The sequence below is a fragment of the Equus przewalskii genome, chromosome 31 (genome assembly GCF_037783145.1).
Source record: "Equus przewalskii isolate Varuska chromosome 31, EquPr2, whole genome shotgun sequence".
Lineage (NCBI taxonomy): Eukaryota > Metazoa > Chordata > Mammalia > Perissodactyla > Equidae > Equus > Equus przewalskii.
The window spans coordinates 9,906,864-9,934,558 of record NC_091861.1 but is presented as its reverse complement, the minus strand read 5'-3'; the positions used below and the strand labels follow the sequence as shown (position 1 = coordinate 9,934,558).

Below are 27,695 nucleotides of genomic sequence, written 5' to 3'. Positions count from 1 at the left end.
GTGTCACGAAGAATGGGAGTCATGCTAGGAAATTCACCAGGCAGATAGGGGTGGGCATGGGGAGAAGAAATTCCAGGGGGAGGAAGAAGCATGGACAAGAAGTATGGGAAACTCTCGTGTGGTCCCAAAACCATACGTGATCTGAAATGGCCAGTGAGGGTGGAACACAGAGGAAAGGGTCTTTCCTCAGGGGCTTATAGTCCAGAGGGGTGAGTGGCCAGACAGGCTCACAACTCTAAAGGGGGCAGGAAGTAGTAAGTGCTTGTTTTAAAAGAACAGATAGAGTGCAAAGAGTTTGCACAAAAGGGAAGAGGACTTTGGGTTGGAGGCATCCCAGGAATGGATTTGGTGGGCTGGATTTTGAAGATCATGTCAGATGGATGTTCAGAGATGGGAGAACATTCCAGAAGGAAGGGGTAGACTGGGATATGCTGCCCATAAGAACAATGCTAATGAGCGCAGGCATTGTTCAAAGAATAAAGAACAATGGGTGCAGGGCGAGCTTGGTCTTGTGGATCAGAGGGGACATGAAGAGGCTGGGATGCAACAGAAGTGTGTGCATGTGTGTGTGTGTGTGAGTGAGTGTGTGTGTGTGAGTGAGTGTTCTGGAGGAGTGAGGATTGGGTGGGGCGCAGTGAGGGGAAGGGAGACACCTTTTGGAGTGTTGAGCAACTGACCTGGGGCTAGGGTGGATTCGGAGGAGGTTGTATGGGAAGCCATGGGGTAATTTTGGCACACCTTCCTTGGTTTAATTATTCTTAATACCTTTGCAGCAAAATATTTCTATATTAACATAAGTATGAAAAAAAGAGAAACAATGCAAAATACATATAGATTTATTTTAAGATAAAAAAAATACAACTTACAGAATTTTCAACTGCCTCCAGAAGGCCCTTCCGTGTGTGCACCCTCTCATGGCCATTACACAACTAAGAAGCCTGACATCCTTGGCCAATTTCATTTTCATGGCAACTGTATGAGGTAGATATTATCATGTCTACAGACGAGAACACTGAGGCCCCACAACGGTGTGCAACATGCTCGAGGTTACATAGCAAATGAGCAGCAGAATCAGCACTCAAACCAGGATCTGTGTCCAAAGTTCAAGTTCTTTCTGCAACAGCCTGAGTGGGTGATAAACGAGATGGGGGTGGGGGGGAGAACAAAGCTGGAATAGGTTGGTGCTAAATTATGGAAGTTCTTGAAGGCCAGGCTGAAACAAAGGCCAGGCTGAAACAAAGGTTGCGTGCAAAAAAGAATGTTCATGACCCATTAGGGTTAGACCCAGAAGGCAAGCACGGGAAGAGCAGCATGAGCACAAGAGATCTAGTTATGCTCATCCTGGCTTCTTTGGGGCCACCTCTCACCCTGAGGCTGAGCGTGACTTGAACCCAGCAATGGCACTGTTCCCATGGCGGAAGAAGGAAACACCACTCTTTTCTGTTTGTTTTCTACTTAGTGTTCTTCTGCAAAGCACAGAGCTCTCAGAATCATTGGCCAGCCCCTTCTGGAACTGATGCTGGAGAAAGGGTGTCAGCCATCTGAAACTTGTCTCAAGGTGCCCTTCCCATGACTAGGATATGTTCCATAGTCGATGCAACAGGAGGGGACAGTATTATCGGGTCTGAAAGGAAATCAATGGAGAGTGGGAACCTCCAGGGGCAGCTGCAATTTTCTAGATCTATTACTGTCCACTTGGAGGTCAGTGAGACAAAGCATCGAGTTGCTATGAAAATCAAGAGATTTATGTAGTTTTCAGAGTAGGAAGAAAAACCTCCAAAAAGGACCTCAAAATGATAACTTAGTGCAAGTACAAAGTGAAGAGTTTTCTTGGCTTGAGATAAGTTGAAACTGCTCCTCTGACTAGGGGATGGTTGCTAGAGTTTGCAACGGAGTGTTATTGTCTTTCTTCGTTCTCTTTTCTTTCTTTAGTATGTGTTGGGAGAGTTTTTTGAGAAACCAGCCGACATCCTGGAGATCCTCAGGCCACTTCAAGTACTGCTGGGTCTGTACGAATCCTCTGATGGACTGATGCTTCATCAGCTGGTACTGGGACAGCGACCCGACCACCACCACGATGAGGGCACTGTTGAGGTCAGACAAGCACCTGCTCTGGGCATAACTGAAGGCTTCGAGGCACCACCCGTCTCTAAGGAAGTGTCTGCTCACAAGACAGACAATCTTTCTGCTGTTCCACACGGCATCCTGGATGTTGGCGATGTGATTTTCCCCTGGCACAAAGTCTCTTTCTTCAAAACACAGCTTAAATCTGTTTTGGTTGCTGTACTGAGCATCCAGGTGTTTAAGCAAAGCATTTTGCACCCATTCAAAGTCTTTGCTACTGAAGCATAAATAGGCATCGTATTTGTACATATCCGATTCTCTTCCCCTGGTATGACGGTCCTTGAACACCAGTCTCTGGGCTGTCATGTAACAAGTGAAACAAAATCCCCGGAACTTTGTGACAATGAGGACGGCCATGAGGAACAGAGTCAACGTGACAGTGAATAAAATGAAAAGGGAAAACTTAAGGGACTTTAAGATTTCTTCTTCATCACAACCCTCCATGGAAACAGAGTAGAGGGGAGCCCCAAAGAGCGAGTTGGGGTACATGCAGTATATGTCTGCTTGAGACCCAAGTATAGTGACATTGGTTTGATTGAGCCAACTGATGAAGGCGCCAAGTTCACACTCACAGATGAACTTGTTATGAGTTATGTCCACAGCTCCAAGTGACGTGAATAAACCAGGATCAGGAGATAGGAGCTGGTTTCTGGATATATAAAGGATCTCTAAATTAGCAGGTAAGTCACCAGGAGAAAGAGCCATCAGCCTGTTGAAACTGAGGCTGAGGCTCCTTAATGCAGTCAGATCGCTAAACACTCCTGGTGGAAGGAAATTCAGGTAGTTATTATTCAAATACAGGACTTGTAGATGGAAAAGCTCCTTAAAAATATCCCAGCAGACCCCAGCTTCCCAGGCAAGTTGCAACATATTTTCTCCAAGGAAAAGCTGTTCTAAGCTGAGATTCTTTGAAGAAGCATGAGCTGATTTACAGGAAGAAAAGCGATTTTGATTTAAAATGAGAATCTGGAGTTGAGGTACCTGGAGGAGGAAGTAGAGATCACCCAGATCTTCTAGCCTGTTCTCTGATAAGTGGATGAAGTTGGCGGTAAGTTTGATGTTTGGCAAAGTCACCAGTTTATTGCCGCCCAAGAAGATATTAGGAATGCTCGGAATAAAATCAATTCTTTTAAGAGCATTATCCCGAAGATCCAAGGTGTGTAATTTTTTCAGGAATCTGAATGTTTTGTCCTGAATGATCCCAATGTGATTCTTTTGCAGATCGATATAGGCCACCTTAGGTAGTCCATCAAAGTTAGAATCATAAAGTTCCCCCAGAAGGTTACATGACATATTGAGAAGCTGGAGGTTGTCGAGTCCATAAAATGCTTCATTTGCAATCTTGTTTATCTTGTTGTGGGCAAGGTTCAGAACCTTCAGCTCCTTGAGGCTCTCAAAGACTCGGAAGTTCAAGGAGAAGATATACCCTTGTGAAAGGTCCAGGTGTATCACCGAGCTTCTGGCCAGGCCAGAGAATGTGCTCCAGTCAGGATCTTTGACGTTATGGAAGCCAAACCCAGAACCCATAATGTGGTAGGTAATAACCAGAGAGAAAATCTGGCTTCCATTGATGGCATTGCTAAAGTTTCCTATGATGTTCGCGGTCCAGCCATTGCCAGAAACATCTAGGGTTTCCAGGACCATGTTTCTGAAGGGGTTCTTACACTTCTTCCAGTCCACGGAGACCCTGCTGTACAGGTTATTATTAGCAAGGCTTAAAAAGGACAGTGTTTTTCCCCGGAGGGGCTCGAGCTCACCCTCACATACAATGGGTATTTTGTTGGAGGAAAAATCAATGGACTTCAGGGAATTCAATTCTAAGAATGAAGGATGAAGGGAGAGACCACTAATCTGATTTATGGATAGGTCCAAGCGAGTTAAAGACTCTAAGTTTCTGAAATAACCATCTTTCAATACAGCATCAGAGAGACCACAGGAAAAGAGTCTCAGTTCAAACAGATGGGGCAGCCCCTGAAAAGCGTCTGGATGCAAGAAGTCTATCCGACTGTGGCCCAGGTCCAAGATTCTAAGATTGGGCAGGTTTCTGAAGGCTTCTTTGTCAATCGTGAAGGGGGTAAACTGAGTCCCGAGCTCCAGCAGCTGCAGCTGCTCCAGGAAGGGGAACGATGCGGTTGTGATGGTCTTGATATAGTTGAAGCTTAGCAGGAGTCTCTCAGTAGTGTTGGGGACCTGGGGGACCTGGGTGAGGTTGCAGAAACGATACAAGGCCATCCGGCCATCAGAGAAGCAGGAAGAAATTCCAAGCACAGGACTGGCCACGAGCACCATTCCTAAGAGAAGGTCGAGGTGATCGCCCATGATCCTATGGAGAAGAAGCAAAAATGAAAACACAGGCATCTAAGCTCAAGGCATTGCACACAGGTCTTGAGAACTGAAGGGATTCCTCCATGCTGCACCTGCTGCCTTAGCCCCTTCCTTCTTCTGGCTCCACGGATGTGGCTGTTGCTCTATTGCCTGGCATAGACAGAGCTGGTCTCACCCTCTTTCTATCAAACACTTACACTGCATTTTCTACATACCAGGCACTATCCTAGGTAGTTTAGAAATATGTAACTTAATCCTTATCATAACTGTTTGTGCATTCACTAGTTCATGCATTCATCCATTCAAGATTTGCTGAGGGAAGTTGGAGAAAACAACAGGAAGAGACACATTTTTGCTTCACATCAGCCAGCGATCCTACTCCTCGCCCTCAGAAGGCTCAGCTGTTAGTGGAAAAGAAATCCACTGAGTTTCCCTCGTCCGTCTCCATTCCTCCATCCTTACTCCATACCCAGTACATCTCATCATACAAAGATTGGGTCCTCTACATCGTTTTCCACATAGAGTCAGATTTGGTCAGTTTATCACAAGTCTATTGAGTTTAACACAATTTAACAGTCAGTGTATTGAGCACCTACTGCATGCCTGGCACTTGGATGACTGTGTGAGTGCATGACAACAAACAGGAACAGCCCACTTGCTTACATCCAATAGGGGAGTTCACTGTCTGTCTGAGGCGAGCATTTGCTTCACATGTGCAGCAACAAAAAGGTGCTCAATAAGTGTGTCTGCCTTACGTCCCAATGACTGTGTTGGGTGCTGTGAGGGGTACAGAGAAAACCCAGGAGGACCCACCCTCAGAGAGCTTAGTGTCAAACCATTTGCACAGCAGCTCCATCTTTGGTGCCTGCGACCTGTTCAGCTTGCTGGAAATGTGACCTCAGGAGGCCTCTGTTGGAAGAAGGTAAGGAAAGAGTTACGTGGCTCAGAGGGCAGGAGAATGAGTGGAAAAGAAAAGAAATTGGAGGAAGCACTGGTTTATAAAGGGCTTTAATCCCATGAAACACCATCCCTGGCAAGTTTCAATATCGGGGCAGATGGAGCAGGGAGCCGTCACGCACTAAGGGAGGGCGCCAGCCCTGGACTGACTGCAGGCTCTCAAGAGGTTTTGCTTTGTGTTGGGGCTGACTTGAGGGGGGGTTTCCATAAACACTTTGAGGCCGTGACATACAAATTATAGCAAATCGGAAATAGACATGGATCCCTGAGTTGATCCCAAGTATCCAAACCAGGCATTTAATAACCATTAGGAAAAACTCAGTGAGAATGTTTACCCTAGCTCTTAATTTCCCCACCATTTCCTCCCAGAGGCTCAGGGTAACAACAGCAGAGTCACCCTTGTTCCCTTAAACATCACTTCCACCTCCTCTCCATCAGCAAGTCCTGTTGGTCCCACCTCTCAAGCCCGCTGCATTCCAAGCTGCCACCATCTCTCGTCCGGGCTAGACTGGCAACTCCTCACTGGTCTCTCTCATTTCTGGTCTAGCTCTCCATTCTCCGCCCATCTGCCGGGGTGTTCTTTTAAAGACGTACTTCAGCTCCTCTCTGCACGGAACCCTTCCTGCCTGCCCATGGCTCTCGGAATAAAATCCTGCAAGGACTTACACGATCTGGCTCTCGCCAATCTCTTTAGCATCATCTTGAACCATTCCTCCTCAACAAATTATTCAACAAATATTTGCTGAGCATCTACCATGGGTTGGACACTGTTTGAGGAGCAGGAGATACAGCAGTGAACAAAATAGGCCAAGTCTGCACTTGTGAAGCTTATGTTCCAGTGCAGGGAAGAGGTGGCAGACAACAAAAGAGAAAGAGGTACCATTGGGAGAAATGTAAAGCAGGAAAACAGAGACCCGGAGTGCCAGAGCTGGGGTGGCTGATATTTACAGAGTGGGCAGGAAAGGCCTCTCTAATATGATATTTGAGCAGAGACCTGAAGGAAGTAAAGAAAGGATATGGAGAGCCCCAACCTTCGAGGTAGAGGAAACAGCCAGCACCAAGGCCCCGGATTGGGAATTCTACCATATGGGGCTCCTGTCTGCCACTCCAAACTCTTTCCAACCTCAGGACTTTGGCACATGCTGCTTCCTCTACATGAACCCTTTCTCTCTGCTCCTTATATGGTTGGATCTCACACCAACGTTTCCTCAGAGAGCCTTCTCCCACACTCACTATTTGAAATAGCTCCTCTGCCCCATTACTCTCTCAAAAACCACCTTGTTTATTTCTTTCAAAGCAATGATCATAAGTGTTAATTATCTCGTCTAACTGTTCACTTATTTACTGTCTATCTCCCCTTCTTGTTAGTGCCATCAAGTCGATTCCGACTCCTAGCATTCCTGTGCACAGCATAGCGGAACCCTGCCCGGTCTTTTGCGCCATCCTCTCCCCTGCCAGCACTCTATCAGACAGTGCTCTGCTGCTATTCACAGGGTTTTCATGGCCAATTTTTTCGCAAGTGAGTGGCCAGGTCCTTCTTCTTTCCTCATCTGTCTTAGTCTGGAAGCTCCGCTGAAGCCTGTCCACCTTGGGTGACTCTGCTGGTGTTTGAAATCCCAGTGGCATAGCTTTCAGCATCACAGCAACACGCAGCCGCCATAGTATGGCGACCGACAGACGGCTGGTGTGATTCCCTGACCAGGAAAGGAACCAGGACCATGGCAGTGAGAGCGCTGCATCTTAACCACTGGACCACCAGGGCTGGCTATCATTCCCTCTGAGGCTATATTCTCCGTAAGTGCAGCAAGCAGTTAGAAGGACGCTTGGTGTCCCCCTCCCCCACCAAAAGAGTATTTTGAATGAATGATATTACCATCAATGAAACATAAAGGCATTAGGTCTGTTTAAGGAAATTTGCCCCTTTTAAGGAAGAAAACTGCTTTTTTTTGGTGAGAAAGATTGGCCCTGAGCTGACATCTCTTGCCAATCTTTCTCTCTCTCTTTTTTTAAAGATTTTATTTTTTTCCTTTTTCTCCCCGAAGCCCCCCGGTACATAGTTGTATATTCTTCGTTGTGGGGCCCTCTAGTTGTGGCATGTGGGACGCTGCCTCAGCGTGGTCTGATGAGTAGTGCCATGTCCATGCCCAGGACTCGAACCAACGAAACACTGGGCCGCCTGCAGCAGAGCGCACGAACTTAACCAGTCGGCCAGAGAGCCAGCCCCCAATCTTTCTCTTTTAGCTGAGGAAGATTGTCACTGAGTTAACATCTGTGCCAATCCTCCTCTACTTTGCATTCAGGACGACACCACAGCATGGGTTGATGAGCACTGTGCAGGTCTGCCCCTGGGATCCGAACCCATGAACCCCAGGCCGCTAAAGCAGAGCGTGCAAACTTAACCACTGTCCCACTGGGCCGGCCCCCCAAAATTGCATTTTTATCCATAAAACTTTCCAGGTAAAACCGTGGCTCTTGATGGGGACAGCTGCCTCTTCGTGAGCATTTTGTAAGTGTGTAGGGAAGTTTTGTGGTTGTCACTGTGACGGGGTGGGTGTCCCCCCAGTAAGCAGGGACCCTGATGTGCAAGACAGCCCCATCCCATGCAGAACCGTCCAGCATCCACACAGCTTTAGGATGTCCTGCCAGACTTTACTGAAGATGAAAACCCTGCTCAAAATCACCTCAGAACCTAATTCTCTTTTACATGCCATAAAATATTGTTTGCATGGCTTTAACATATACCGAATTTTCCAGGAACACAACCACCTTGTAAATCTAGGTAAGATTGTACCTTGTTTAATTTGGAACTTTATGAAGAGCTATTCACCATTTCAGAAAATTCTTCAAAATGTCCAAGGCCTCCTTGGGGAATCAAGAACCACATAACACACCGTGTTGTCTATGTCACCTTCATGGTGACTGCATTTACGTGTGAGTAGATTTATTTGGCCCTCATTTCTAAACGTCAAATGTAATAAAAAAAACAGTTTAAGAAGTGTCAGTTGAATATTTTAATACTTCTCTTAAATCCAAACTTACTCTTTATAAACAGGTGCAAGAGTCTGACGAAAATTCCATTTTCTAGTGTAGTTGAACCCAAGCATGCACATACTGAAACACATATTAATTCATTATAAATTACTTTCCCTTTTATTTCTTTTCTATATTCCAGTTAGGGCATTATATTGATTTCTTTAAAATTATGTGAGCAGGTAGATTGTATTATATCTATGAATTTCATTTCAAAATAGTAAAAGGGTTATTTAAACATTTGTTATAAAAAGGGGCACTGGGCCTGACCACACTGCAGCCCACAGATGTAAAGCTTCCAGTTCTTTCTTCCCACATTCACCACAGGCACCCCAATGACTAAACCCAGACATCCTTTGAGTCCTGATTATTATTTCCACCTACACATTTTGTGGTTGTTTCTTTCGTGGATGACCAGATTGAGTAATAAAAGCAAAGTTGCACCTTTTTTTCTCAGGGAATTTCTTTTGGAGTCAGGTGGTCCTCGGCGCCAATGGCCCATATGTAGAGATGACACACACTGGTAGGGAGGCTGGCATTTTGGAAAATGGGGTGAAAGTTCAAAGTGATCTCCACAGATAAACTGAAGAATTCTCAGAAAGAAAATAGAAACCAGTCGGGGCAGAGGTGGGCATCACAGCTCAGAAGAAATCCCCAAAGGCACACACCGGTCCCTCCTGTCTTGAGGTTTGAGACAGGTCCTCTCAGGGACAGGCTCTGTCACACCACTGTCCCTGCCATCTTCAATTATACTTTTATAATTTCCATTCTACGTATTTCCCCAAAGCATCCTATAATATCAAATATAACCATGACCAATGAAACTCACTTAAAAAGGGCAGATGGGCACCTTCAAAGAGAGACCTGGATGTTACCAGGAACGAGTAAGGAGGCACTTCCTGCCGTGGGCCCTAAATCAGGCTCTGAGTTTCCTGGTGTGCAAACGTTGGACTGTGATTCTAGAAGCTGGGCGGCACAGATAAAGGCACACGGTAAGAGGCGGGAGCCCTTATTCGGTGGTTCTCAGGGGGAAGATTCCAGAGATGTGCTTTGGAGGAGACAAGAAGAAAACTGAAGATGGGCAAAATCGATGGTCATGGAAAGATCACCTTCTTACTGTGTTTTCTGTGTCTCATCTTTTAGTGTGAAGTGGACTCTAAAGTACCCTACGAGGACATCAGAATGTCAGGCTCATGGCTCACACGTGAGGATGCTACAGGGAGCTGTTGCTCTCTGTCTGCACTGCCCGCAGCAGACCACAGTAAGTGGTTCAAGGTTTTGAGGTCATAGACCCCTCGAGAATCTGATGATAGCTCTGATGCTTTGCCCTCTAAAAACTCACATTTGCATCACAAACCAAACTTCGCACCAAATTTCAGAGAGGACATCAACCTCCTGGAGCCTGCCCACTTCAACCTCTTTGTTTATGCATAAGAACCATCAAGTTGTATATTCTAGAACAGGGCCTGGAAAACTTTTTCTGTAAAGGACCGGATGGTAAATCTTTTAGGCTTTGCAGTCCAAATACAACAGTTTTCTGATCTCTGTTCTGGAAGAAAAAATGAGTCAAAATTTTGATTTCACAAACGAGGATTTTAAGTGACAGTGAGATAATGTGTTCTGATATTGAACTACAGTCCTTGTGGGAAAGAACGAACTTGGCCTCCAAGTTGCTCACACATTTGCAGTTGCTGTTTTAGCGAAACACCAGAGGGATTTCTCATCTGATGTCACCAGACAGAAAAATCCCTGAGAGACAGGGGAGTGAGAACACCAGCTCAGAATAACAGAGTTAAACTTTCTAGCTTCAATTCTGTCTTTCTACAGACGACACAGCGCCGGCCCCCAAATGCATACACTGAACTAGGTGGCTTGACCTTGAATTTCTGGTAACAACGAATGAAAGAGAGCCCCAGAAAATACACGTTCCAGTATATTGAATTTTCAAGTCCATAATAGGGAAGCCAAAATTAAATAGTAAAATGGATAAGACGAGTAGAACAAATAGATTTTAAAGAAAATTATTCGGGTTTATGCTGTATTACAAAGATACCATGCAGAGTTATTTTCTTATGAAATGCAGAAAAGCAGGAAATAACTACATCTTTATCTCTATGGGTCAAGTGCCAGGACAGGTGAGCAGAGCCAGGTGAGCTGATGGGAGCCTGGAGCTCATGAAGGCAGAAGATGGGGACAGGGACCACACAAGCAGGAGAGTCCTGGAATGGGAGCCAGAAGCCAAAATAGGTTGAAGTTAAATATGAATGAGCCTGATACAGGGTAAACCGAATCTAAAGATGAGAACGGTGCGGCGCAGACCCAAGCCAGCCTCAGAAAGATGGGAGTCCGAGAGTGGAGCGTGCAGGTAGCGAGAGAGAACAGGTATGGACACAGGAGAATCCAAGAGAGAAGAGCAAGTCACCTAAAACCCCAAACCCTAAATGGGTTGAAGCCGGAGGGAGCGGGAGGGGTGTGTGTGTAGGGGGTGAGGCCCAGAAGAGGCCTGTGCAGCCCGGGCCACTTGCTTCTTCCAAGGTCCAGGTGGCAGAGACGAGGGTCTGACCCCCTCAGAGGAGTGCGCCATCTAGTGGGGTCAGAAGTCGAGTTCTAGAAGCCCGGTAGAGGGAGAAACAAGAGGGACAGGGGCAGCGCGCTCCTAAATCATTATTAAAAAGATGACGAGAAGCAACACGTGCAGTTACTTATACTATTAGTTCTGCCATCAGGCGACGTACGCTCTCCCTCCTAAAAATGACCGTGCTGTGCAAAATCCCACAATGAAACCACAGGCTTCTGGAATAGAGGGGCCAGCACACAACACTCACAAATGTCATCAGTGGCACCTAAAAAAACTAATAAAAATGGTAGCCCAGTTTAAACATGGTGCCTGGTTAAGAAATACACAAACACTGCAATAAATATCTCTTTGCCTTGAATAAGACCTGACGGCTGCTTGCGGAAGTGGTGCAGAGAGGGGTTATCTGGCACCAGGCAGAAAGTCGTAACACTCGTCAAAACACACGTGGAGGACGGAGGTCGCTGGAGGATTTCTGAGGTGTATCTTGTTTATTCATCTGTAGGTCAGTTCACCTAGGTACAGCTTTCTTCATTTAAACAAATGGCATATAAACAAATGTGAAATTCACATTCACTACTATGTTAATATTGTTCAATAATCATCCCCAATACATCAACTTTGTTTCTTAAGGTGTCAGTCGTGTTGGCACAAATTTGTTATTTCAAAATTAGTGTTAGAGCGGAACTGACTGTACTCTGATTCAAGGCTGACAGTTCAAATTAACAGGAGACAAGATGCAGGTTCTATATATGAGTCTTCCCTCCGCACCTGCGTGGTAGAGTTCGGAGAACCGTGGGACTGGCTTAGGAGTCAGCCCTGGGGACCGGTGCAGACTCAGGTCCCAAGGCTCAGAGACTGGGCTGGGTCGTGTCACCTCCAGCAGCCTCAGCATGCTCAGGTGTCAATGAAGGGCTGAACAAGATGAGAAGTTCTCAGCCCCGGCTACACATTGGAGTCGCCCGAGAAGCCTGCAGAGCAAAGCAGCCCAGGCTCCCTGTAGCCAATTCAATGAGACTCTCTCACGGGTGGGCCTCAGGAATCTGTACTCAAGTCTGTGAATTTTATACACATTCGACTTTGAGAATCATTGGGGTAAACCAATGGTTCTCGAACTTGGCCGCATCTTAGAATCGCCAGGGGATTTTTTAAAAGACAGGTGCCTGGGTCCTGTCTGAGAGATGCTTTAGTTGGTCTGGGTGTGGCGTGGGCATCTGCAGTTGTCAAATGTCTCCAGATGCAGACAGTCTGATCACCTGGTCCTGTGGTTTCAAGCCTGCCCACACCTTAGAACCACTCAGGGTGCTTTAAAACACTCAAGAAACTAAACGTAGAACAACCACACGACCCAGCAATTCTAGTTGTGGGTCTACACCCGAAAGAATTGAAAGCAGGGACTCAAACAGATATTTACACACCCACGTTCACAGCAGCACTGTTCACAATGGCCAACAGGTGGAAACAATCCAAATGCCCATGGACAGATGGATAAATAAACAAAATGTGGTGTATACGTACAATGGAATATTATTCAGCCTTAAAAAGGAAGGAAATCCTGTCATGTGCTACATCGTGGATGAACCTTGAAGGCACGATGCTAAGTGCCATAAGCCAGTCATAGAAAGGCAAATAGTGTATGACTCCACTTACACTAGGTCTCTAGAGTGGTCAGATTCATAGAGACAGAGAGTAGGATGGTGGTTGCCAGGGCTGGGGGCAGTGGGGAACAGGAGTCATTGTTTAATGGGTACAGAGTTTCTGTGTGGGAAGATGAAAAGTTGTGGAGATGGATGGGTGACGGTTACAACCACAAGGTGAATGTCCTTAATTTAATGCCACTAAACTGTACACTTAAAAATAGTTAAAATGGTGACTTTTATATTATGTATATTTTACCACCATTAAAAAGACAAAATTAAAGAGAAAAAACCAATACTACCGATACCTGAGGCTGACTTCTAGAAATTCAGGCTCTGCAGGCCTGGGGGAGCCCGGAAAGGGCATTTTATAGCCTTATCCTGGGTACTTAGAGGCACGTGCCTCTCAGGCCATGCTTTGAGAAACGCTGGTCCAAAGGACGCCCTCCAACTCAGGCACCCTCTCAACGTCTTAGAGGAAGAAGGGATGGTGAGAAAATCCTGAGGCTGTTGAGCATTGAGTTTTGATTACTAAGTCTGGGCTAAGTGGTGTCTAGGGCTCTGAGGGGGCAAGAGCAACAACAATCAGTGTGGGCCTCGATGCCCCTGCCAAGTGCTGTTAATTAAGACAATAAGACTGGAGAGAGAAGGGTCAGGATCCCTTTCATCTGAGTTGAATTCATTTAGCTTGAATCCCAGCCATTAATGGAGCAGCTTCCCTCTCTTGGCTTAATTGCCTGGACAGCAGAGCCTGGGCGAGCTACGGGCCATGTTGTCTCCACTGGAAACAGGCGGCCTGCTCTTCTGGGCGCCTCTGCTCCCCGGACACCACAATTAGCCTGCAAATCCATCTGGCTGGGTTCCGGGTGGCTCCTGTGCTAATGTAATGCTTGATCCTTAACAAATAATACTAGTAATGGGCTCCTTGGCAGGACCTGGGATTCTGAGCTGGGCCGCAAGGCTAGAAAGGGAATGCATCTCCTGGCGGGTGGCGGCTGGAGCACTGGGCATGGAGCACTCGCTGTCTAAGTAAAATAGTTCATTCATTTCCAAATGGGTGCTTGGGAGGGTTTCTCCAAAGTTCACCTAGCATTAACAAATCCTGGACTGAGTCCAAACGTGAGTATGAAATGCAAGTTCAGCCTTGGATAAAGGCTCAAGGCCAGTGGACAAGGTGAACCGTTCCCGGGGCAGATGCATTCTCTAGATGCAGAATCCAGCATGCCGTTGGAGCAAGCCAGCAAACCAGCACCATGACGTCCAAAACCTTGCGAGGGCCACAGTCCTGCCAGCCCAGCATTCTGCCTCTGCCAATGGTTGCAATAAGACAGACATGTGGGTGACTATCCTGCCAGGAACCTCAGAATGTGCTCCCCAAATATGGTTCTAGCTTCCTTCATAAACCACCATGACTTTGAGGCTCTTCCGGAGGGACCTCTTTTTCATTCAGCACCACCTCTTCTCGAGGTGACCAGCTACTGTCATTAGAGTTTGTGCCTGTCCTAGAGAATCTCTTCCCCAGCTGAGGTCCCACTATGTGCAGATCGCTGTGCTGGATGTTGAGGAGTCCCTGCCCACCAGGGGCTCACGGTCTCCTGAGACAGTAGAGCAGTGATGCCCAAAGGGAGGTCCCCAGACCTCAGCAGCAGCATTACCTGGGGCTAATGATCACTGCAAATTCTCGGGCCCCCGCCTGGCCCTAGCGAACCAGAAGCTCCTGGGTGGGGATCCAGCAGGCTGTCCCATCAAGCCCTCTGTGTGACACACTTCCCTCTGAGAACCACTGGCCTCAAGTCTGGAGGGAGGAAGGAAATATATTCTACTAACTACAACACGATCTGCCAGCCCTGGTGGAGCAGTGGTTAAGATCCGGCTCTCTCACTGCCTTGGCCCGGGTTTGTTTCCCATCAGGGAACCACACCAGCCGTCTGTCAGTTGTCATACCGTGGTGGCTGCACATGGTTGGGATGCTGAAAGCTGTGCCACCAGGATTTCAAATACCAGCAGGGTCACCCCTGGTGGACAGGTTTCAGCAGAGCTTCCAGACTAAGACAGACTAGGAAGAAGGACCTGGCCACCCACTTCGAAAAAATTTTCCATGAAAACCCTATGAACGGCTGTGGAGAACTGTCTGACAGAGCGCCGGAAGGTGAGAGGATGGCACAAGAAGACCAGGCAGGGCCCTGCTCTGCTGTGCACAGCGGGGCTAGGAGTCAGAATCCGCTCCATGGCACTAACACCACCACCAGCATACAGTGAGCTGCCTGCACCGGTACACTCACCCCACACAGCCCTGAGCTTCCTCCCTTCCCTCGTCCCCCCAGGCTTTTGTAGGGACAATTGTTGTCCCCTTACACAGATGAGGAAACGGAGGCCCAGAGAAGTGAAGTAACTTACTTAAGCCCACCCACACAGCTCTGTCTGCTGCCCTCTAAGCCCCGGGCCTCTGGTGGTTCCCCAAGTGGTTCAGCCCAGGGGTGCTGCTGTAGCCTCCCCCTCAGTCAGCATCTGCTGACCTTGTGGATACTTCCCCACATCACAAACAGCGTTGGCCTGGCTCCCAGTGGAAGTTAGCCTCTCAGCCCCTTGCCCTCTTCGACTTCCACAGGAAGGACACGGGCCCCTCTTTGAAATGCCCACTCTCTCATCACAGCTTCCCACTTCTGGGCCTCTCACGCCCTTCCTTCCACTGCACCGACCGTCTGAGGGCCTCATAATACCCCTTGAGTCTTCCCTGCCCGTTACATGGATCCGCTTCCTTACACCTCTCCATCATTCTAGACCCCACGGAACTTCTCTTCAAACCCTCTTCGACTCTCATGCCTCCTTGCTCTTCTATGCCATCTGTCTATACCAGCTGCCTGCCTTCCATGTCAACGCCTGGTGGCCGAGCTCTGTCAGAAAAACCCACACAATAGTGTGCGTTGGTGCCACACAAAGGTGCAGTGTCCAATCCCGCTGTGCTCTCAACACAACTTCCATAGCCCCCTCTCGCCTCCCCCCTCAGGAGTAATTCCAACCCTTCACCGGTTTCCCTCACCCACCCCATATTGCCTCAGCCCTCTCAGACGCAACTCACTTTGCTTCCTATTTCTAGAAGATAAGGAAGGCCTCACCCTTGACCTGGCGCATGCTGCAGCCACTGGGTGACTCACTGTGTCCATATAGCAATGCCCACAAGGAGGGCTCACCAGTAATCCTGGGGGTAGTGCCTGGCAGTGCCACTGGGAGGTGGGCTCTGGGGTCAAGAGGGTGTGGCCAGGGTGAGGGAAGCTCACACTCAGGCTGGCGCAGTCAGAGCGGGTGGCTCACTTGTGCAAACTGAGTGCAAAAGGCACTCCATGGCCAGGAGCAGACAGTCTGTTCACGCGAGCAAAAAGTACAGTGTGCTCCTCGCCCACATTTCTCCTCAGCCCTATCACAGGAGCACAGACAGGCTTTAGCATCTTCCTGAGCATCACAGATTAATGCTGCAGGGTGAGTCTGACAAGTGGGGATTGTTCTCCGAAGAGGAATCAGAAACTCAGCACATTAGGTCCCCGCGTACTGGCACGACCTCAGGATGGTTAATTTACTTCCTGATGCTCAGTGGTCTCATCAGGGTCCATCCGCATCTCCAAGTGCGTATGATTCCATGACACGAAGCATGTCTACTGAATCAGGCCTCAGGAGAAATTACCCCTTGAGGTGGAGTCTGCATGCTACCAGCAGCGTAGCAGGGGTGGCAGGAATCACACGAGGAACTCTGTCAAATGCCTCACCCAATACCCAGAGCTGCTGGAAGCTGGTGACCCCGTCAGGATGGAAACGAGCTGAGTCTGATGTGGCTTGCTGTTCCTGAACCTATGCCGACACGCAGGGGTTGCCACTGCCGTTTCTCAGAGCTGCAGACCATCTCTAAATCTCTTCTAGAAATTTGTCCATAATCGCTGTCAAGTTCATCGTTTGTAGCTTAAAAGCCCACCTGAGTCCCTTCGCGTAAGTCAGAGTTTCATTCCTGGGGGCAGGTACTGTTTTGTTCTCTTTGGCTCACTGCCACATCGCCAGCACCTGGGATGCAGTATGTCAGCAAATATCCACTGACGGAGTGAATCTGCCGCCTCCTGCATCTGGGTGCTCCCTCCCTCTTCCTGTTCTGCAGGAATGGCTGCCAGGGTGCCAAGGCTTGTCTGAGCTGAGTCCCTTGGATGGACTGGTCCACGCGGGAGCCTGGGGCCTTTCAGAGCAGTCCTGTCTCTCTTGCTCTCTTCCCTCCTACCAGAGAGGGGTTATCTCTTAGGGTTATACCATCAGCTTCTGAGAGTGAGCCTGTCCCTTCCTTCTCCTTGCTCCTCTGGACAGACCTTGAAATATCCTTTTGGGCATCTGTAGCATTTCCCCTAAGTTCAGAGCATTTGGGGCTGTAGCCTTTCGGAGCCCCTTCTAATTGGTCCAACGTCGCCTCATATTCATCTTTGGCTATGGACCCCTATTTCCATCTTCAGGGTGTGTATTCTTCAAATCTAGCTGTGTGAGGGAGGTCTCACCAGCTTCCGAATCGCCCACAGTGTGACATCAGTGCAACAGTAGACAGTATGTGACATTCACCTCAGGACACTGCCAGCATCAATTCCCCTCCCTTCTTTTTTTTTTTTTAAATAGCAAGCGATCTTTTACGTTTTTTAAATTTTTTATTTTCTTTTTTGAGGAAGATTAGCCCTGAGCTAACTGCTGCCAATCCTCCTCTTTTCGCTGAGGAAGACTGGCCCCGAGCTAACATCCGTGCCCATCTTCCTTTGCTTTATACGTGGGACACCTACCACAGCATGGCTTGCCAAGCAGTGCCATGTTTGCACCCAGGATCCGAACCGGTGAACCCTGGGCTGCCAAAGCGGAATGTGCACGCTTAACCACTGAGCCACCAGGCCGGTCCCCTTTCCCACCCCCTCTTCCAATTGTGCTGTCTCTGCTCAGCCTCACAGCCTGCTGTCTCCCGCCTGGACCACTGCCTGGCTAGTCCCCCATCAGAAGTCTTATCCTGACGCACACATCTCTCACTCAGCCGCCTGAGGGAGCTTGCTGAGCACAGCTCTGAGCAGAGGTCTTTGCTGGCTCTTGATGGCCACGAAGGGCAAATTCTTCGGAGCATACGACTTCAGGGTCCTGCCCCGCGGGCTGCACCCTCATCCTGGAGTGGTTGATCAGCGAGGGCCCGTAGTGCTTGAACCCTCTCACGTGACAGAGGGGAAAACTGAAGCCAAGCTCCCTTCCCGGCCGTGTCCACAGTCTTGCCCTGTGCTCCAGGGATGACTTGCCCTTTCAGTGCTTGGCTTCCACCAGATTTCTCTGCTTAGGCTGGTCCCTGGGCTTCAAATGCTTCTCATCCGCTTATCCAACTCCAACTCAGCCTTCAAGGCCACCTCAGAGGCCAGCTCTTCCATGAAACAGTCCTCATATTTCTACAGGCACACTTTATCTCCCTTGATAGTTTGTTGATGTCTCCATGATGGCATTTTTATGACATTATGCCTTCCCCCTGGACTGTCAATCTCTTGAGGGCAGAGACCCAGTTTTACTCATGTGGTATCCCCCGCAGAACGCAGCACAACTTAAGCACCCCAGTAATATTTTGTCCCCATGAATATTTGGAAGAAGGTTTATTTCTATCAGGAGTACTTACCTCCCAGGCCTAACACAAGTGGCTTCTAATCTGTTCTCATCTAGGGGCACATGGGGTCCCCTGGTTGTTCAAAGGCTTCAGTTCCTCAGGCTATAGGAACCTCATCACCATGAGGATGCTGGTCAGCATTTTTTTGGTGAATCAGGAGACAGAGCTTTTGTTTTCCTAAGGAAGAATAGGAAAGCTAGTTAAGAGGGAGAAATAAAAAAAACAGTACAGGTGTTTTTCTAGCCATGCAGAAATTTTCTTTGTAGAAGAATTTAAAACTCTAGGTGTGTCTCTGATTAAGTGGGATTTTAATTAGAGAAGATCAAGACCGTTTTGTAAGTCAAGGCGGATAGTGCATCAGAGCTGAAGGGACCTTGAAAAACCTCAGGCCCAGCCTCTGGGTCAGAAGGAGGAGTCTAAGCCAGTCGGTGGGACGGGCAACTGTCTTCCTTTGAACTCCAGGGAGGGAAACGCTACACTTTCATAGTCCAATGCATTTTTCTTAAGTCACTGTGGTGGTTAGGAACGTCTTCCCTGGACCTAAAAGTCCCTCCCATGACATTTCTGTGGTCACTTGGTTACTGAGGACTCACACACAAGGATGAGGACAATCCACTGTCCACTCCACGGTGAGCAGAGAGCTTGAAGGTTTCTAGGGAAGAACATAGCTAGGTCGGCCATCAGAGTTGGACATTTCTGAGCAGTACAGCTAGGAAAATTATGGCTGCGTTAGGAGACACTGGGGAATTCCTGAGTCTCAGATTCAGGATGAGAAGGGCCCTGAAAGTTAAAAAATTGATGTATAGTGCTTTTCTTCATTTTACAGATGATTAAACATGCTCAGAGAGGTTAGGCACTTGCCTAAGGTCACACAGCTATTGAATTGTGGAGCTAGGATTTGAATCCAGCTACAAACTTAGTTGTCATTCGGGTCTTTCAAAAAAGTCAAAATTGTGTACACTGCAAACAGACACAGAGCCTCAAAGGGTGACTGCATGCAAACTACCTGGAGATCTTGCTGAAATGCAGCTTCTGACTCAGCAAGTCCGCGGTAGGACCAGAGACAATGCCTTTCTGACAAGCCTCTAGGTGATACTGATGCTGCTGGTTCGCTGACCACAATCTGAGCGGTAAGGACTCAAGAGACCTGTTAATCACCTCACTGCTCACTCCTCAGGCTGCCTGGTTCTCCTGGGAATGAAGATTCACCAAGTGGTCACATGATCACTTTGAGATGGGGGCTATGAATATACATTCACTCCCAATTCTTCTCAGCCCTGAAGGAGGAAGCATCAGCTGGTTGCTCAAAGAGGATCAGTTGAGGCTTCGAGGCGGGGGAGCTGGACAGATCACAGCGTTTTACTCGGAGATAAGGGAAATAGGAGGACTTGGGTGCAATTTCTCTGGTCCCAAGACAGGCGCTTCTCCTGGAGACCAGCAGGGGGCGCACAAAGGGCGGAGGAGGGGAGGAGCCGCGGAACTGCGCCCCAGGGAGAGGCTGAGCTGGGGGCGGTGGAGGCCGGGAGCTGCTGGGAACTGAGCTGCGCGGATAAGTTCCTATTGCCTGCTTACGTGAGAGAGCACTCAGGTGCTCCTGGCAGGCCGGCCCTTCCTAAAGCAGAGGCAGAGGAGCTCACCACTGGATTTCAAACCAGAACTGTGCTGTCGTTTCTTCTGGAGCATGCACTTTAGAAGGAATTATCCACCCCCATCCCCAAGCACCCTTTGAAGCTCTGTATCTGTTTTGCAGTGTACACAATTTTGACTTTTTTTGAAAGATCCGAATGGCAGCTAAGTCTGTAGCTGGATTCAAATCCTCGCTCCACAATTCAATAGCTGTGTGACCTTGAGCAAGTGCTTAACCACTCTGAGCATCAGTTTAATCATCTGTACAACAGCAACAATAACAGTTTCTACTTCCCCCAGGGAAGCATCATTGGTGGCTTCTGAGGACACCCCAGTGCCTGAACCAGCAAATCCAGTTATTAATGCGTAATCCTTTCATATTTCTTGCTTACTTAAGCAGACGGACATCATTTATCCAACCATGCCTCACTGGAAATGGATTCCTTTTAGAAACCACTGAAGGGGAACAGAAGGAAACAATTTCTCAATACACTGGGGTGGTTTGGTCTTTCTCTTTCCTGCACTCGTCAGAGATTATGTAAAAACTTCCTGTTTTCTTTAACATCTTCAGGGGTCGGTCCCCCAAACCATGAAACAACAAAACCAGCAGCATCCAGAGGCGTTGATGCTCTGAAGACAGTATGTGGAAAACCCAAATGGTTTAGGTGCAGAATGGCTGCTCTTCATCCCCACATTATGAACTACTGAGCACGCAATTTTAAAGCATTTGATTGAAAGAAAAAATTCCATCCGAGGGATTATTAAAAACTAACAACTAGCATGACACATTTAAAATCTCTGGGAAAAGATAGCGCGCCAAGGAACTGAACATGTCTACCTGTCTTCCCGTTCAGGCAGCACCAATATTCTCAACTAGAAAATTAACATCAGAGGCTCTGACAGGGTCCCTGAAGGCAACTCAGCTAAACCTGGCATGTTGATGGGCAACTCCAAGGTCAGGAGCCAGAGCAGGAGAGCACTGAGAAGTCTGATATTGCATCCCCTGAAAATCACGACACAGACAATCTGCTAAGAGCAGCAATAATCATTTGGATTGTGATGTGAATTGGAAGCAGTTGGGGGAGGCACGGGAAAAGAAACCTTATTAAACTATGATCCGTTAGACACAGAGAATGGAAATGTGAAGAGATATGATGAAACACTTGAGAACTGTCCTGAGAGGATGTGGAGTCTGTGCTGGGTTAGCAAAAGCATGGAGAACACGCCCCCACCCCCACCTCCGGACCCCGGGGAAGGTGAGGGATGGGGACGGAGAGAGTCAGGCCAGAAGGAGGGGGTCCTGTGTCTCCAGGCCTGCCAGGGGCAGAGGAGGAAAGATGATTTTGTTGGCAGTGCCCCAGGGGCTGTGAGCCGGGCTAGGCGGGGCTGGGAACCAGACCTCTGCTGGAAACACATGTTCCTGCTATGTGTCCAGCATCTTGGACCCCCAGGGAGGTTCATGGAGTGTGGAAGCTGCCCTGGGCAGGGCTGCCCAGGGTGGCTGTGCTCCAGTCTGAGTGGGGATGGAGTCATCAAGACATTTGGCTCCAACCTGCTGTTGGTGGTAACTTCCAAGATGCATGAGATCACGGCAAAAACACTGGGCTGGGTGAGGGGGAACCTGGGTTCCCATTGTCCTCCGATCACCCCTTGGGCATCCTTGTTGAGTTTAACTTCCCTTGTGCTGTTTCTGCACGCGTACCATGGCGAGGGTGAAGTGGGAGCATTTTCGTATGCTGTAAACTCTAAAATGATCTAATGAAACTTGCTGAGCTCATGACAGCAATCACAGACCAGGGCACGATCTTCCCTGGAGTGGAACGTTCACTCTCCCTTTTGGCCAATTAATGAGTCTTGGTGGAAAACAATGTTATGAATGTACCCATAAAATGAATAAATAAAATGGACACACACACATCCTGGCCTTAAATACCAACTTTTTCCTCCCTAAGAATTTACTCTCAGAGGGGATTGCTTCTGTGGCTGGATAATATTTTGAGATTACAAAACTTTTTTCACTCCTTGTATTTCCGCCTCTCCCTGCCCACCTCCAGCCCTCAGGCAGTCTCCCAACATCACTGCCCCAGGCCAGGTATGTGGCAGGAGTGTACCCAGAAATAGCTTGCAAGTTCTTCTGGCTTTGATTTCTCAAAAAGGCCCTTAGGTTGAAGACACAGAGGCTTTTCTGGGAGGAAAAGAGAGGAGGGGGGGTTGGCGGGGAGAAGCAGAGAGGCTTAGAATAAACAGGAAGGGTTTTAAAATAGGTCTGTGGGCCCCAGAAGGACAGGACGGTAGCAAGACTCCAGAGAGCTGGCTGTGTGGTCAAGAAGCAGCAGAGACTGGCCAGGGAGTGGGGACATGCTCAGTGGTAACCTGTGTGGACCAGCCTGGTGAGCGGGATCTCTGGGATCCCTGCCCCCAGGTCTGGGCAACGCATAAGATCCGGAAATTGTGACACAACCCTGGGGTAGTTTCTGTTCCCACCAGTCTGGTGAGATGAAGCCTTCAAACAAATATTAAGTTGATATCTAGGAAATGAAAGGAGAGGCAGTATTTCTTGCACGCCTGAGCGTGTTAGAGATTCATACTTGCTATCCTTTAGTTTTGCATGTTGGGAAAGAAAATAAAGTTAGCCTTGGAATTATCTAGAACCAGAGGAGTCTCTGACAAAGACAAGGGGGAATCTCAGATCAGAGAAATTCAAGGCTGAAAGCGGATTTAGATCTTGCCTTTATTATGGGTGGCTGAGGTTCAAATGCCGGCTCAGTTTCCCAGTCAACAAAATGGAGTAGTGATGAAGATTAAATGAGATCGGACATGTAGCTCATATTTTTGGGTCCCTTGTGATGGCTTGCACGTGGTCGATTTGTTGACTATTAAATTATTTATTGACTATTAAAGCTAGTCTAATGCACGACGAAGCTGGGTCCAGAGAGATAACTGGTTTGGTGCCCATGGACAAGTCATGCCGTCAGCAGAGCCAGGACTATGAATCTTGTAATAGGGTCAGGAACGTCTCCTTCAATCTATGGGCAAGTATGAATGTGCTTCTCTTGAATTACTGGAGTCGTTTAAGCGCCTGGACCCTGAAGCCCCACGTGTCCAGTCTGAATCCTGGCTCACCACTCATCACTGTGATATCAGGTGAGCTCCCTGGGCCTCACTTTTGTCACTGAAAAATGAGAATAATAACAATACCCCCCTCATAGGTACTCAGAACAGTGTCTGGCTCAGAGTAAATGCTGTTTAGGTGTTTGCTATTATTACTGGTGTTATTAATTGGGGCACAGTAAGGGAGAAAATGTCTGGCCAGCACCCTTAGGAAGGAAAGGTGACTTTGGGGCATCTGAGACAAGTTTACCACGGGCCAGGGAGGCGAGAACCAATTACTTCCGCATTGCAACATCCCATTGTGGGATGTAGCCATGGCATGACTTTGGAGATGAGCCAAATGAAAGTTCTCTGGGACATTTGTGGGGGAGGGGAAGGAAGGGAGGGAGGTTTAAAAGAAATATAATCAACGTGAAGAGGGGCCTTTATCCATATTCTTCAGCGTAAATGGGCCCCTTGCCTCCTACTTTCAACCCTGGTCAGATTTTTCTTATCATAAAACAAACAGAGAAAATTACTTGACACAACCACTCCTCAGGTCATGCTGAGCAAGAATCTATCCTTTCTTTAACAGCCAAATTCCTCAGACAGGAAGTCTGAAGACTCCACCCAATGTTCCCATTGCCCATGAACTTGGCTCTCTCTGACTCCCTGAGATCTGGCTTTCCTACGGGGGCTCCCTTCTTGAATTCGCCTCCTTCTCATCCATCCCTGTGGGAATTTCCCACTCTCTTCGTTAGCACACACAGCTGTGGTCGCCTATTTCATCCTGAAACATCTCCGCCCTGGGCTTCCCTGATTTGCTTTCGGACATTCTGTTTTCTACTAGTTCCAGTTCCTTCCTTCTCCCATGCCCCTGGCTTGTAGGTTCTCCCCAAGACCTTGTTCTTGGCTGACACTTCTTCTCTCAGGGGTCACATCTGCTTTCGCAAGTTGGACCTGCCCCACTATACTCCAAGATCTCTCTCTCTCTCTCTTTCTAGCCCTGACATCACCTGTACTCAAAGCATGTATTTCAGCAGATACCCCCCCCTCGAATGTCCTAATATAACTTCAGATGCAATATGCCCCATGGTGACTTCATAATATTTGGAATTTTGAAAATCCTCCAGAAAACAGAAACATGGCACTCAGAAGCATGTAAGTGGACCTCTCCCTGGCCCAGGGACCCAACTCTCGTGTGGCACCACCTCCACCTGCCTCGCAGGTCATAAGCCAACCTTCTCCTTTACTTTCTTTGTATAACTAATCACCAAATCCCATTTATTTCCCTTTCCATATGTCTCTAGAGTTGTCCTTCCTCTTACATTTTCATCACCCTGGTCCCGCCTTCCATCCAATACATGTTTATTGGGCACCATCTCCCAGGAACGATGTTAGCCAAGGATGGGGAATGATGTTCATCAAGGATGAGCCCAACCACTGCCTTCAGGGAGCTAACAGCCATGAGCAGGGAGGCAGCCACCACAGGGCTTGATGCTGTCAGATGATGTGCCCGCGATGCAGTGGAGCACAGAGGAGGATGCGAAAAGCCAGCCCCAGGGAACTTCTTCTCCCAGAGGACAAAGACACTGAGTCCTAAGGACCAGGAGGAGTAAGCTAGGGATGGCAGTGGGCAGTCCTGGCAGAGGCTGCTGAACATCAGGGTCAAGGGAGAGGCAGGAGCCCAGGCCTGGGAGTCCCCTTCAGTCAGAGTGGCTCACAAGGTTGAAGAGTGAGTTCAAGGTGAGAGCTGAGGCTGGAGAGGATACTTGGGGCCCAAGAAAGACCTTGTATTCCATTCTGAGGGCAGTGGGGCTGCAGAGGGTTTGGGTATTGCTGCTGCATTAAACTCAAACGTCTCCCGGATTTGGCTCCACCAAATTTATCCAATCTTAAATTCCCAATAATAACACAACCCACACCTTCTGCTCCAAGTAGGTGAAGTTCTTCACTGTGCCCTAGATATGGCTGGATTTCAATCAAGAAACATATACCAAACGCCTGCTATGTGTTAGACACCAACGTTGGCTCAGCGGATCACAAGATGAGTGAGACACAGCCCTGCCTCCGTGAGTGGGGCAAAGACCCCTCAACTTAAATGGGCAATACAAGGTGACGAGAGCTTCAACTGGCAGGGAGTAATGGGGGACAAAGAGGAATTCCCCTACTCTGCCTGAAGACTGCGGGAGGGGCCAGCCAGGGAAGTTTTCATTGGAGAAGGTGCCATCTGAGATGCTTTTTAAAAATGCAGAGGATGCCCTGACAGCATCCTGGGCACAGGTGAGAAAGTGTAAGGAGAGAGGCATACAAAAAAGGCCTGGTCAGAACCTTCTGGAAGGTCAGTGTGGCAGGGGACACAAGGAGAGTGGCAGTGGCCAGAGTGGAAAGGGATGCTGGGAATTTGGACCGCGTCTGGTGGGCTGCGCGTGCCTTTGCTTATTCTGAGCTCCATATTATCCTTGGGCTTCCTTCCCTCTGCCTGGCCTGGTCCCTGACTGTTGTTTCTAAATGCAGCTGAAGACTGAGTAGCTCCCTGAAGCCCTCTCTGCCTTTTCCAGCCCACACTGGCTGTCTTCTTTGAACTAGCAGATGGTAGCACACCATTTCACACTTAATTGCTCTCTAATTATTTCACAGGTGCTGGGTTTGTCTCCGCCCCTAAATCTGGAAGGTTCTGAAGGGCAGGAACAATACCTCAAACGTGAGCTGGTCCCATAGAGCTGAGCACACCAGAGGTGGTGGCCCACACGTTGGTGGCTGTAAAACCGGCGCCAGGAATCGAGGATGCTTGAGATCTGACTGAAGATTGAGGTCTGCCTTCTGCTTCTTTTCCACAATAAGAGTGACACAAACACATCTGGATTCCATAACCCTATGTTCCCGTGATTTCCTGTCTGAGTCTGTGAACACGCAGAGACACACGGACAGGCCTATTTTGATGTCAACTCTCGGCGAAGCCAAACTTCCCGGTGCAAGGAAATCAACAAAGAAGGCGCTGAGATGCTGGGCACAACTTCCTCAGAAGTTTTCCCTCCTTGGAAACAAAACCAAAAGCCTGGCAGGGTCGGCTGTGCATTCAGACAACAGAATCTAAAAGCTTCTTGCTTTGCTCAGAGCTATAACACCCAAGGGGATGATCCCATGCCATCACTCAGGGTAGACGGATCAGTCAGGCTCATATGCATGGGTGCGGCCATAGTGATTATTAAAATATGCTTGGTAATAAGCTTTGGCCTGGGTCCCTCCTCTGGGGTCCCCCAGCACCTCCCCACAATCCCAGAACAAAGGGATTAGCATCAGCACCGTGGACCTTCTCCGAGGGCTCTGCCCCAGGGCTTCCCTTCTGACTGCCCCTGCCTGGCACACGGGAGGTTCCTGGCCACTGTCTTCTGCCCACAAGAACAAGGGTGAAGCCAGTCAGGGAGCCCAGGAGATCTTGGGCAGATTTGTGAAACGCAGGGAAAAATGATCAAAGGGCACATGTCTGGCAGGGGCCGGGCTGCTCCCCAGGGCAGCTGCACAGCATCAGCAGGTAATCCCAGATGCCTGTCTCCAGGCACTGAGCAAGAGGACAGCACCACGGAGGTACCTGACGTCCAAACGGGGGCATCCCCTGGACTGGGACATTGCTTAGCAACAGGATCTATCTGAAGGGCACTGGAGTGAAGCCACGTGTTTGTAGGTCCCATGCTGGATAGGTGTGTTCCAAACACGAGGTGACTCCACAGAGCTAACCCACTGCAAGGACAGTTCCCGCCACGGATTGCTACCCAATGTGGCCTCAGCAGCCTTCCTGGGGAGCACCCCTCACCCCCAAGACAATCAACCAAAGCCAGCCTCACCCCTTCTCACCGTGGTTTTCCAGGAGCTTTGCAAATGTGCTCTTATCTTCACAGGCAGATTTTCTTTTAAACACAAAGGCCAACAATATTTACCGCGCAGCCTCTGCCAGGCGCTCCACCTGGCGCTATGGGGCTCAGGGTTCAAGGCCTTTCCGTGAGACGCTCAGTAATTTCTGGGATTTCCATGGCCCCGCTAGAGGTGGCCGTCTCCTGTTTCCTAGGAAGACAGTGAAGCCACCTGCCCCTTTCCAAGGTGGGGTCGAAAGTGAAAATGAGCAAGTCTGGCAACATCCCCGTTCCAAGGTGCGGATGCAAGGGTCTTCCTCACAGCCGAGGTTGCCTCGTGTCCCGCCTGCTGGGCACAAGGTATCCACATGCCCTGCTCCCCCCACCCCTGGGGTCCCCGAGGGGCGGAGAGCGCGGTCCGGGATGGGACGCCGGGCGCAGGGAGGGGAGCTGGAAGCAGCCCCGGACGCCCCAGGAGGGGAAGAAGCGCCCGACGGCCGCAGGCAGCCCGGTCCCTGCGCCGCCGGCGACTCCGGGCCCAGCCCTGTCCCCTGCGGGGGGGCGCCGGCCCTCGCCGGCCCGGGTCCTCTGCGGGGCGCTCACCTCCGGGGAGGTCTCCCCGCGCCGCGCGCCTCCGCTCGCTCCTCCCGGCCGCACGCGCGGCGCCCCGGGAGCCGGGCTCCGGAAGACCCCGCCGGCCCCGCCCCCTCGGGCAGGCCCCGCCCCTCGGACAGGTAACCTCTTCGCGCTCCTGGGTGAGTGGGGCGACCTCGCGTTCCAACTCTGGGGCTCCTGGGGCGCGCGGTGGTCCTTCTGCTCCCCTCCCGCGCCCC

General features: G+C 49.2%; 1 protein-coding gene across 3 annotated transcripts; it reads right to left on the bottom strand.

The window, feature by feature from the left end:
- Window positions 1–820: 820 nt before the first annotated feature.
- On the bottom strand, window positions 821–27,555 carry TLR5 (toll like receptor 5). Of its 3 annotated transcripts, XM_008533393.2 has the most exons (4): window positions 26,867–27,425; window positions 25,709–26,048; window positions 18,308–18,472; window positions 821–4,447 (listed from the first exon to the last, which is right to left on the bottom strand). In XM_008533393.2, exon 4 carries the CDS (start codon window positions 4,441–4,443, stop codon window positions 1,864–1,866), a length of 2,580 nt encoding a protein of 859 aa, XP_008531615.1. In that variant the 5' UTR covers window positions 4,444–4,447; window positions 18,308–18,472; window positions 25,709–26,048; window positions 26,867–27,425; the 3' UTR covers window positions 821–1,863. The 3 variants fall into 3 exon arrangements, with proteins under 3 accessions (XP_008531615.1, XP_008531618.1, XP_008531619.1); XM_008533396.2 differs by lacking the exons at window positions 25,709–26,048; window positions 26,867–27,425 and adding an exon at window positions 27,466–27,555; XM_008533397.2 differs by lacking the exon at window positions 25,709–26,048.
- Window positions 27,556–27,695: the final 140 nt, after the last annotated feature.

Coding starts and splice junctions, on each gene's coding strand:
- TLR5 (XM_008533396.2), bottom strand. CDS start 4,443: ATGGGCGATCACCTCGACCTTCTCTTAGGAATGGTGCTCGTGGCCAGT.